The 12683-nt window shown below is 45.1% G+C and overlaps 1 protein-coding gene across 3 annotated transcripts in view; it reads right to left on the bottom strand.

The window, feature by feature from the left end:
- SLC35F2 (solute carrier family 35 member F2) overlaps positions 1 to 12683 on the bottom strand; it is a 336025-nt gene that overhangs the window by 218129 nt on the left and 105213 nt on the right. The window contains exon 1 of one of the 3 annotated variants that reach the window (XM_069202330.1): positions 9433 to 9695. The exons of the other annotated variants lie outside the window; for them this stretch is intronic. Coding sequence (XP_069058431.1) covers positions 9433 to 9533 — 101 coding nt within the window. The 5' untranslated portion in view covers positions 9534 to 9695. Of the gene's footprint in view, positions 1 to 9432; positions 9696 to 12683 lie in introns of those variants that run through there. 3 annotated transcript variants of the gene reach the window in all.

The raw sequence follows: 12683 nt of genomic DNA, 5'->3' as shown, positions 1-12683 counted from the left end.
CTCCAGATTTTTGCCTTGGCTGTTTTTGTTAGCCATAGAACCCTGTACACTTTATCCCTTCGAACCAGTTATAGTGATCCCCCTTTAAACAATGAAATTGGTATACACCTGATTGCAGCATTTACCTTGCCTCAAGTCTCTACTTAGTACACAGTACAAACTGCACCCAGTGGCTGTAAGTTAAATGTCACCAGTGGGCTGCTGCACAACCCACCCGACCTGAGACCTAAACTGCAGTCTGGCAGAGCAGTTTTTAAACTGGCTAGATGACCTGTCAAAATAAACCCTGCTGACAGACCTAAATTCTTCCTTTTAAATATTTACAAGTCACACCTAACTTAGCGCCCATACAGACAACACATGGTGACAGCCAGCAATTAGCATTTCAACAAGACATGAATTCGCTCCAATGACAGGCGCAAAAGGCCTTGGGGAGGGAGGTGTGGTTCTGTCCTTCACAGAATGGCCTGGAGTCTGGCCCCAGGGATCTGATTAACTTCAAAGAGGCTTACCGTCACAAGCAGTTGTAGTTAACACCCAGGCCTGCATCCTTTTGTTATATCCCCAGGAATCATGCCCCAATCACTGTGGACCTCTTTTGACTTTGCATTGACACAGCCTGCTTGAAAGGTCTTCTGGGTTTACATATAACATTTGGGGCAAACAGAATGCCAAAACAATTTGTTTATGCCCACTGTCTGGTTGCTGACAGCTCAGCTTTGTTATACCAGATTTCAACCCCTGAGGTTATCGTGGGTTCAGTGACCACCTAAAACTGGATTTTAGTTTAAGATGTGGGAAAACACTAGGACTCCCACAGTACACCCCCAACAGACAATCCCAATGTCCTGAGATTCCAAGTTTAAGGCAGCTGAAGACTTAAGACATCTAGAAAATGCCCAAAATGGGAAGGGTTAGCCTCAAGAACCTTTACCCCCATTGTTAGGATGCCTCCAGGAATCATTCCAACTCAATAGTTTGTGCTAGACATAAAATGTGACATCCACCTACTTCAGAACACTCTGGGACCAGAGGAAGATTAGAAGAGGACAGAACCTGCTGTCTGCAACCCAAGAAAAGCCCTGGAGCACCGGACCTGCTCTCTCTCTTGTACCCAGGACACATAAGTGGATTCTAAGGGTCATATAGCTAACCTCCTGTTCAAGCTGCAGGGATACAACAAGCTGCAAAAGCCCTTTCCTGCAACTGCCTAAAATCTGCCTACTGCCTTATGAATCTACACGTGCCTCCCCTAAGATCCTAGGGGCTTTAGAAGTGCACTCCTGTGGTAGATTGGGACTTAAAGGACTAAAGTCAGAAGGAAAAATCTTTGGACCAGGACGAACCTGGTTAGTGCATCCAATTCGCACTCCATTGCAGTCAGTGCCAAATTTTGCCTAGATCCAGTTCTACTGCAACCACTGACTATCGATGGCACTTTGTGCTCCTTGGTGCTATTTACACTTAAAAGTTAAAATAATTCATACCTCTGGTTCCCCTTATTGGATTTTTGTCATTGTGGTGCTATTTTAGTTTATTCAATGTTACTCTATTTTTTCTAATTCGTTTTGGGATTTATATTGTTTTACATGTTGACTTTATCACAGTTTTATTACCGCAGAAATACTTTACACATTGCCTCTGAGCTAAGCTTGTCTGCTCTGTGCCATTGCTACCAGGCGGTTGAGCTCAGTTTTATTTAGTGACTTTAGTGGTTCACCCTGACAAGGACTGTGATTATTACATGAAGTGAGTTCTAACTCCCCTCAACTAATTACTCAATAGCTTACAGTTTGCACTACCGGAGCAGATTTAGGTCCCGATGAATGACTCCACATCTTTAGTTTGAGGGTACGATTAAGGCAGAAACATGCTGACCTCATGAACTGAGCCAAATTAGAGCCCTTTTCCTATTCCTTACCCACTGGTATTCAGAGGTCCATCAGGAAGTGGTTTTCACCGTTTTTGCTTCCTGTGCCCTCATCTATATGTTTTTTCATTAGCTCCCACCAAGTACTGCGGAGGAAGCCCCCTAGATTGTTCGAACACTTCAAGAGCTCCCCTCCTTGAGAGGCTCGTAGTCCACACCAATATTATTCATGGAATAGGTGTGAGGAGGGCCCAATGATCAACCATGCCACCTCAAGATGGATGAAGGTGGCCATCCTTTAAACTAAACTAAGGAAATAGAAACATTACAGTAAACGTTTTCATTTCCTTTTTTACCCCAACTACGAGCACTCTTTGTGCTGTACAGATAGGATAACAAGGTTGTGCTCTTTGGGGTTCAGCCCTCCAAATTTTCAAAGGGTGTATGCATGTCTAGAAATATGTACTGCACGATTTCTAATATTGTTTTGCACTGTCGTGCACAATGATGGAGAAATTAAGCTATCACCATTAACTAATCATACAGATTAGACCCATATTGTCAGGCCATCAGATGGTTTTTCGGTGTCATATGGGGAAACACTTTATTCTACACCTCCTCTACCCCCTTTTTCGTGTGTAAAATGTATGTGGCTCCATCATTCTAGTTTTATTACACTCAACACTGTAGGAAAGCAACAACAGATGGACGAATTAATGCATAAATGAACAATGGATTTTACAACAAGTACCATAGTTGTGTGCGTAGGGTTTATCCCTCACGGAATCCCTTGGAAATATACTGGCAAGTTGCACATTTCAAGCACATTGAACACAGGCACTGGCCAAATCCTGTTCTAGTAGGAGTTGAAGACTGCATCACCAACAAATTTGTTGGTTTTCACCAAGAAATGTATGGGGTATTTTGTGCCAAATCCTTCCGTTTTAAGCCCATTGGGTCCATCTCAAGTAATACCACATAATTGTGGCAAACACTACGCACATTCCTGTGGCTCTAAAAGCCAAAAACCGTACACCAGCATGTTGTCATCACTAAAGTTGAATATTCATTGGTCTTTTGTGCTCTGGCCCTTTTGTTATCTACCTTTTTAGAGAAAGATTGACCCCTTCAGGACCATTTTATATGTTTTTGACACAATAACAATGGACTGGACTGTGCCCATGTTCTTGAAGTAGTTCTCTGTAATATCAGATAAGAAATCCACTTTCTCCTAATCCAGAAGCTCTTAAGTGTCAAGCTTCATCCTGCCATATGTCCAGCAAAAACTGATTAAATCAACATAAAAAGGGGAGGATCGTCAGCTATGCCTTTTGCGAAATGCTCTCTCCTCTTAATAGTTTGGGCTGGAAAGTAAGTACTCAAACATAGAGGATCGTGAAGAATGGGGTAGAATACTGTTGCCTGGTGAAAGTTTCCTGGAATGCAATTTTTAAACTTATTCAGTTTTACATACTTCAAAGGGAGTACCTTCTCCAGCCAAAATTAATGATTTTTCTCCAGGGGCAAACATCTGTTGCCCACGCTGCAATTCAGATAGTGCTGACCTGTTACATATGATAGAGTGGTGCCCATTTTTATCTCACGTTTGGGTCGTGGTCACCATATGGATTACACAGATCACAAGGTGTGCTGGCTCTAATAACAGAAAAACATCTGCATTGGGGGCATTTAAAAGAATCAACTGGAACAAAATCACAGCTAAGTTTCTCGATCTTGCTTCAATACTTGTGAAGCGTGCTTTAACATGGAACTGGAAAGCTAATGCGCCCCACGCATATCCACCTAAAGGCAATCATTAGTGACATGTGGTAAAGCAGAAAGCAAGGAGCTGAGAAAGCAAGAAACCCAAAGGCCACACAAACTAGTGGGGGTTAAAGACTGCATCACTAACAAATCTGTTGGTTTTCACCAAGAAATGTATGGGGACTTTAGGGCCAAATCCTTCCATTTTTCCTTTGTCTTAGGTGTGGGAAGCACTCCTGCATGACTTTCACTCACAAGTTAAAGGTGATACACTCCCGCCTTTGACAGGCCATTAGAGGCATATCGACTAGATTATCCACTCCCTCACTTTATAGCATCTTTTGCTCATCACTGTCTCACCCAACCTGCAACCCTCTTGCTGGTCATCCTACCCATGTAACATTGTGGCTTCTACTGGCAGGCGGCTACCTTTCATTCATCTATTGGTATAACTTGCAAAGAATACTATGCTCGCATGCCTTATTGTATGCTTCATGACTATACGGAAATGTTTTTGAAGCTTGGTCTACCTTTTTGTTGAATATAATTGGGCCTAGTCCCTGCTAAGTTTCTTGTTTCTTGCTCATACCCTAGTAATAGATGCAAGGTATGTGTTACGCACATTTTATATCTTGTAGTTGCTTCGAAACGTGTTATATGCCCAAGTACATTGGACGTTCTGAAATAGGCCTCCAAACTTCTTATACCACACTGCCTTTTATGCATATGTATGTTAATATACCGTATGCCTTGCATTATAATGTTATGTCAAAAGGAAGAAATCAAAACATTTTAAAAACCAAGAAAATCTTCTGTATGTTTACTAGACACAAGGCAAATACAGATTTCCGGGCCAGAGAGTGAGTGCTCCAAGCTCCAACAGTAGAAGAGAAACTACCCCTCCTTTAAAACACAACTTAAGTGTCCACCAAAGATCGCGGTTCCTTGCAACTTCAGAACTAAGACAGAAAGCCTTTCCAAGACCACATGTTGCAAAATTGGAGTAAGCTATTCTGAGATTGTAATGATTTTCTTCCCACAACCTAGAAATCCCAGCATAGGACATTGTGTGTCCATCTATAATTAGGCCAGTAGAAAGGAGGAGGATTTTATAAGCAATATTGCTAACCCTAGTGAATCCACAATACATACTGCATTGCCGGCCGCTCAAATGTGTTTCTTGCAGTGGAACCATTTTAAGGAGCATCTCAATACCCACCCTCTGCGCCTTTTTATTTGGTCTACCAGGCCATTCACATTCCAAGTAAGCAATCTCTGGGCTCCATGCCTATGGGACAAGTTTATTCGTACTTTGGCTCACAATGTCTATAAAGAAGTTGGGAACGTGCTCTACAGTTTCACGATTAACTATATCAAGATCCCCAAACAATGCACACCACCCCTACTCCACTCTCCATCAACCCAAATGAAGGTGATGTAGCTTAAATCTAGCTAAAGTAAATAAACCGAAACCAAGTAAATGCCAGTAACAGTTAAAGAGTGTATGATAGTGCAGTCTTCCACCATCACTGTATCCTCTTCATTTCAGCATAAATGTTGTGAACAAGAGATTAAAGAATAATGTTCTCAAAGCCTCACCGTCACTCAAATTGTATGCACATATACAGCAAAATACTTTTGTTGAGTCACCATCACCCAATCTCTGCTGGTCTTATACTCAGAACTCACTCCAGCTTTATAGGGTAGAAAATTGTTGTGGTTTTTCCCAGATTTATCAGTACAATTATTTGGGGTGGATTGACTGGGTAGAATATCGTATATGTCACAGTATCCTGGGGAACAGTGACCTGTCTAGGAATGTCACTGTTGGTTTGGGAGCGCTATCTAGCCAGCTGAGTTGGTGGAGAGAATAAAACTTGTTCTGCTTACAAGTAAGCTTCAGCACCAATTTTGGGAGTGAAGGGTCTTGAAAGACTAACCAAACTCCTGTCTGCTTGACCAATTCATCCTTTTCCAGCAGCTTCAGGATCACAAAAAATCATTGATTGTGCTCGTTAGTTCACCAAATCAGCTACAAAGGTTAGTCCAGTGAGACTGTTTCCTTCTCAAGCATGTGTCAACCCCCATCTGAGTCGTGTGGGTTTGGGGTGCCCCGACTTTCTGGGGCCTTCTCCTTCTTGTGCTGCAATGAAAACCAAACTCATGTCTACTACCAGCAGCGGCCTCTCAGCACCTCATTGCAGGAGGCCTGTGCCACCAGTGATTGGGGGTATGGCACTGGGAGAGGAAACACCAGTCTGGCAATGATGTTGGCTATCACCTTCAATGAGGAATGCCAACTACCAGGTTTAAACAGCAGCAGGGTCACAGTGATTCTACCAATATCGCAACACACATCTATAAACTATTAATCGCACAATCCGGATTTTGGTTGATACATAAATCCTGTTGGACTCCATCCAGGCTACACAAACTAGGGATCCTCCAATCAGACAAATGCTGGTGCTGTGGGGAATCCCTCGGTTGGCTTGAACATGTGTTCCTCACATGTAAATTGGTCCAACCGCTAAGGCCCAAAATGCAACAAACTATTCAAGACATCTTTAAAATCCAATTCACTCCAACCCTTCTGACCTCGACACTTGGCCTTGTGGCACACCATCCTAACATCACCCTATCCAAGCATAAATAGCTTCTACTCGACCTTATGCTGCTCTAGGAACAAATGTAGTTCCACAGAAATGCCCTTCAAGAAACGGTGGAACATTTTATATGCCCCCACAAGCGAAGACAATATTATGTATAAAAAAGTACACAACAGCACACGCACATGTGGCCTATGGAATACACTCCACCTATATCTTTAAAAAGTGGATCCCCCGTTGCCCCTGAATACCAGTGCGCCAATCACGTTCACTCTCCATAAACCCCAAACACTAGTGTGTCAATCATGTCCACCTTCCTAAAGCCTTGTGGATTTACATTCACTTGCCTTCACCACACACCAGCGGACTTTCCCCTCTTCTCCATCCCCACCCCTGTATTCCCTCTCTTTCTAATCTATCTTTTTTTTCTTCTTCTCTGCCCCAACTTCCTGCACCCTCAGGAATTTAAATTCCTGCCCCACATTAGGTGCTTTTGCTTTGCTCTCCGCCACCACTGGGTCCCCCAGCTGGGTCCCCCTACATTTACTCCTACTCCACAATGCTGGCAACCCAGAAGTCACCTCTCCTATTACTTTTAACTCCTACCAGCATACTACATCTTGCTCACCCTATTAATGCTTACCAGCAGACCTGTATGCTGTGCTATGCCTCAATCTGTAGTGTGCATATACTTTCTACTATGTAACAGTTCTTTCCTATGCTTCTGAGCATAACAATTGTTTGAACAAAAAAACAGTGATTCTACCAATTTCGCCACTCCGTGCTATAATTCTGAAGACTAAAAATGTTCACAAAATCATGTCCAGCCAGAACCGGAAACACATAGCCCTTTGTCATACTGAAGATAAATGCCAAGTTCCAGAAACCTTACATTGGTTCAACAGCTAGAAGAAAAAACATTTTGACTTAACTAAATCACGAGTGTTCTTGTGTGGGAGATAAAGCAAAACCACCGCATCTGACCAAGTTAAAATCTAGATTTTATCCAAGAGGGGAGTTGTGATTTGCAGCCGCTCCAGGGCTGAAAAAGATTACATGATTCAAATCCTTGGTAGGGCAAGAACAAAAATTACATCTCCTTGCAGGAGAAGATAAAGGACTGGACCAGAAGATATCCACTATCTGTAACCCTCTTGTTTTAAAAACGATAAGTATATATGTAAAATTAATAAATATATATGTAAAATAACACACTGTGATTAGGCAGACATGTACAAAGTCATCCCAGACTTTTAATCCTCTGGCAGCGATTGACTTTTAAATTTGATCGTTTTTTGTAAACATTTCCTGAATAGTCTCTTAGGCATTTCTTAGCCAAACGAATCAAGTTAAATTGATAAAATAGAAGCAGCATTTTGACAGCATGGCAAAGGGGGGGTCTGTATAGTGGCGCAGGCAATCTATCTAAACAAGACGCCTTAAGGATAGTGGATCACTTGGTACTGAGGAAAAAGCAAAGGAATTATTTCTCCACGTCCCCGGGATAATAAGTCAACCACACTGAGCTCTAACCTTATTGTTTCCACTGAGCAACCTTTCATACTCTTCAGGTAAAGGTTCCAAATTGAGTTTTCAATCTGTGATAAGATATGGTAATCAGCAGTTTTATAAAATTCAAAGACCTATTGTAAAATCCCTGGAATCTTGGCAGGACAGACTTTTAAGAATGCGTCAATGTTGTGCCTATTGAACTAAAACAGTTGAAGTAGCCCATTAGGTACCGTTGCAGCTTTAGCCGCCTGGACCTTTACATGTCCATTAGCAGATGAACAGTAGTGACTTAAATCCCCTAAATAGGTGTATTGGGACCCTGGTTCTAAAGACTGGTTGTAAACGATCAGATTAGCAAAACAATCTGCTTTCATCGTGGTTATCTGTTGTCTGTGTCTAACGTGGAAGTGCATTTAGCGAGGCTGTAGAAACACTACCTGGAACACCATTCCTAGTGAGGCTATACTGGTGTGCTCTAAGCATCAGCCCTAAGAGTAGCAACCCACTGAACTAGTAATACTGGTTGGTCGTGGAACTGAGTATCAATAGCGAGCATTCTTGCACATCACATCTGTGTTTCTTAGACCTGAGCGACTGTTTTAGGCTAACGTAGCCTTGAGGTTTTTTTTCCCTCAAATATGCGATTTGTTTTGCAGGTTCACATTAGAGGGAATTTTGCAGAATTTTTACCCTTGGGAAACTGATTCAGGTAGAACATGTCTGGCTAAGAAACATTTTCTCCTCAAAATAGTGTTACTTGCTACCAGTGTCTGCGGCCCTCACAGGCCCTCACTTGCTGCTAGTGTCTGCGGCCCTCACATGCTGCTAGTGTCTGTGTCCTCACAGGCCCTTACTTGCTGCCAGTGTCTGTGCCCTCACAGGCCCCCACTTGCTGCCAGTGTCTGTGCCCTCACAGGCCCTCACTTGCTGCTAGTGTCTGTGTCCTCACAGGCCCTTACTTGCTGCCAGTGTCCTCAAAGGCCCTCACTTGCTGCCAGTGTCTGTGCCCTCACAGGCCCTCACTTGCTGCCAGTGTCTGTGCCCTCACAGGCCCTCACTTGCTGCCAGTGTCTGTGCCCTCACAGGCCCTCACATGCTGCTAGTGTCTGTGCCATCAAAGGCCCTCACTTGCTGCCAGTGTCTGTGCCCTCACAGGCCCTCACTTGCTGCCAGTGTCTGTGCCCTCACAGGCCCTCACTTGCTGCCAGTGTGCCCTCACAGGCCTTCACTTGCTGCTAGTGTGCCCTCACAGGCCTTCACTTGCTGCTAGTGTGCCCTCACAGGCCCTCACATGCTGCTAGCGTCTGTGTCCTCACAGGCCCTCACTTGCTGCCAGTGTCTGTGCCCTCACAGGCCCTCACTTGCTGCCAGTGTCTGTGCCCTCACAGGCCCTCACTTGCTGCTTGTGTCTGTGGCCCTCACAGGTCCTCACTTGCTGCTTGTGTCTGCGGCCCTCACAGGCCCTCACTTGCTGCCAGTGTCTGTGCCCTCACAGGCCCTCACTTGCTGCCAGGGTCTGTGCCCTCACAGGCCCTCACTTGCTGCTAGTGTCTGCGGCCCTCACTTGCTGCTAGTGTCTGCGGCCAACAGCTTTAATGACCGTGTAGTTCTTGCCTAATGTAACTGTCGTGTGCCCTGTGCAGGGACTGTGAAGAAAATACTCCCACCCCGAGCGCCTACCAGCTGCAGTGGGTCTCCCGGATCTTTCCTAGGATATCAGAGAAGCGCTTCGAGGCTGCAGCAGGGTGGCCGGAAGGTGGGCTGGGACAGGTCGATGCCATCTCCGCTGGGTGCGAGTTTGATCCGTTTGCAGACTACTTGCAACAAAGTACTGGAGCAAGTCGGCCGCTGAGCCGATAGTCAAGGGCTGCATATCACTGCAACAACCTCAGAGGACAGCGGAGCTGCGTTACAAGAAAAACACAACTACACCCCAAACCGTCGAGACGGAGACAGGAGAGATAGTGTTCAAGGTTTTCCTGCTGAAAATAAAAACACAGCAGGCACTGGGGCAGGCTGTGCCCTTTGTAAGGTTCAGCAGGGGTTCCCACGGCCCCTGCAGGCCGCCCCATCTTCCAACGTGTTTTTAATTATTAACGACTAATCTCATTACTTTAATTATTTATCTCCGACAAATACGCCCTGCTTGAGGTGTCGACACCCCAAGAAAGGAAAACAGTCCTCCCTCCCACAGTATTACCAAGGGCTGACTCAGTCTAGGCGCCTTCTGAGACACAATCACACCAGAATGGAGGTGAACCCTATCTGAAGGCAGAAAACAGTGAGACGAGGACAAGAACTGGGATAATGAGATTATCGATAAGTAATTCTATGTTTACCTCCTAATAAATTCACCAGGCCAGCCCATACTAATAGGACTGAGGAGCTGGAATACTGTCCAATAAATAACAAGAAACCCTGGTAATGCCACACACCGCATAACGGACTCCCAAACACAGAAGCACTGCTAGGGGAATCCACCCGGTTTCGGCTGCTAATATTAAGTAGGATTTGGGGTCCCAGCGGGTCCTCCGACTCCTCGTTTCACGCGCTCCCCACAGCACAGATGACATCACATCGCCAGGTAAATTATACGGCACATCGAAGAAAGGGGGGAGGCATGCAGGCCGAGAGAATGCCAGCTCTCACCCGCACGAGTGCCCTGTTCCATTGGAGGGGAGTGGGGGTGGAAGAGCAGCGGGGGGCTCGTTCACGGGCGGGCAGCAGTGACAAGCACATGAAGGCACCGCAGGCAGGGCCGGCTTTAGCGCTGGTGGCGCCCTGTGCCACAGTCTTTTTTGTTGCCCCACCACCCCATGACCATCTCCTCGGATTCCCTCACTACCACCCGGTAAATGTGCCCCTCGTCTCTCCATAGCCCCCCTTTCACATACATTCATTTGTTTTAAAGCGCTTGTAAAGGCTGGCTTTACTAATCCACTCAGCTATTCACATAAAATATAGTTCTGTTCTTTGCAGGAGGCATATTAATCCTCTAAGCTACTTTATGGACAGTCAAAGCTGCTGCTAGACAAAACTGCCATCTCTCCCTAGCAGGAACATTAATCACAAGAGGTATCTTGACATTTTAATTGCTTCCTGAAGGCTGGACTCAAAAGGAACTTTTCAGCAGGTGCTTTTAAATTGCTATTTTCTAAGTTATTGCTAAACACAGTACCCCCCCCCCCGGAGGTCAGCGCCCAACCAATTCAGGTCAGCATCGGGTGAGGCTGCACCGCTCTGACCACCCTAAAGCCGGCCCTAGGTAGGGTGACCAGACCTCCCTGGACAGTCCCGGTTTTCAGTGGACTGTTCCCGTGTACCAGCATTTTTTTCATTTTCCATAAATGTCCCGGTTTTTGGGGCAAGGGTCAGGTCAACCTGCTGACGCTTTTGTTAATTTGAAATAAATGTCCCGGTTTTTGGGACAAAGGTCGGGTAAACCTGTAAATCAGGAGTGAAAGGTATGCTCTCCTTTCACATGCACCTCTAGAGTCTTAAATACTTCTGCTGCCTGCTCCTGTGTGTCTGTGTGTGTATACACACACACATACTCTTTTACAGGACAGGACAGATATAAAAGTGAGACTACAGGCTTTAGTCCTACTTTTATGTCTAACCTGTCCCAGTTTTTTCTTTTCAAAATCTGGTAGCCCCTAGGAAGCAGACCAAGGGACGGGGCAGCAGCCATAATGGACCATTCAGCGGTGATGTGTGCAACAGTCTACGCTACCTCACATCTCAATGCATCTGTTAGGTGCACTTGTAGCACTGCTTAGCACAAATGAGCCACCAGCGCGCCCCGTCTTTCTGTGAGGCGAGATGCATGCTTCAGATACACTCAGAGGCAGGTACTGTTTTTTCTCAACTTATTCGGCAGGGCCACAGGAGGTTAGGTTACACTCACACGGGCAATCCGAGCCAAACGTAATTTTTAATTCAATTCATTTTCTTCTGGGGAGTTTTTTTGTTGATCCAGGCATGCATGGTGCTCACGTAGTCCACCTTGCTTGTGACTACAGTGTGTGTTGGGAGACTTTGGAAAATCTTACTCAGCATCTTCACAGTATGGTACCATGAGGCAGTGACTGCATTCATTCGGGCAGTCATGTCAACTTTGCTGTTGATGACAATCCTGAGGCTCTTGCTGTGGGTGGTGGGAGTGGGTGCAGGTCCTGGCTCTGCTGGCCACCAAGCTAAGTACCACAGAGAAGTTCTCTTCCTGAATATCACAATTTCAGTCTTGCCGGTGCTCAGCTTCAGATAGCTGGTCTTCATCCAGTGGCGATTTCAGTCATGCAAGCACTGAACTTGACCCGGGTCCGTGTGGTACAAAATGAGCCGATTGTCAGCGCAGCAGATAACAATGATATAGTGAGAGCAGATGATACTGGCTAGAGGGATCCTGTAAGCGTTAAAAGACGGTCTGTCTCAGTCATTATTGAGGCTTTGAGTGTATGTCCTGTAAATATTTTAATAACCATCCTAATACTGATAGATAGAATCAACCACTTAAGTGTGCAAACAAACTATAAAGGTTATTTTTAAGAAACAGTTCTTTAACTATTTTTTGAATGTGCAAAGCAGCAGGTACCAGTGTGAATGGGAAGAAAAGGAGGCTTACAAGATGGAGACTGCCAGAGCAGAGCAAGGTTTTGTGAAGCCTCAGTCAAAGAGGGAGAGACAGAAATACAATGATTAACAAGATACTTACCGTAGGGAATACTCATTCAGGTGCACACTCTAACTGCAGATTCTTCACCATAGAATACTCCCCAGGTGCCAAAAAACATCCGGAGCACTTTTCACAGTACTGCTGCCACGCCCCACTAGGTGGCAATGTGTGGCACCACGCTCAATCCACATTGCCTGTAAAAGAAGGAGCAGAGAGGAAATTAAGCACCACCCCTGAGGCAGACATCAGTTCCTTG

The sequence above is a fragment of the Pleurodeles waltl genome, chromosome 8, assembly GCF_031143425.1.
Source record: "Pleurodeles waltl isolate 20211129_DDA chromosome 8, aPleWal1.hap1.20221129, whole genome shotgun sequence".
Lineage (NCBI taxonomy): Eukaryota > Metazoa > Chordata > Amphibia > Caudata > Salamandridae > Pleurodeles > Pleurodeles waltl.
This window is presented reverse-complemented; position numbering and strand designations above follow the sequence as displayed.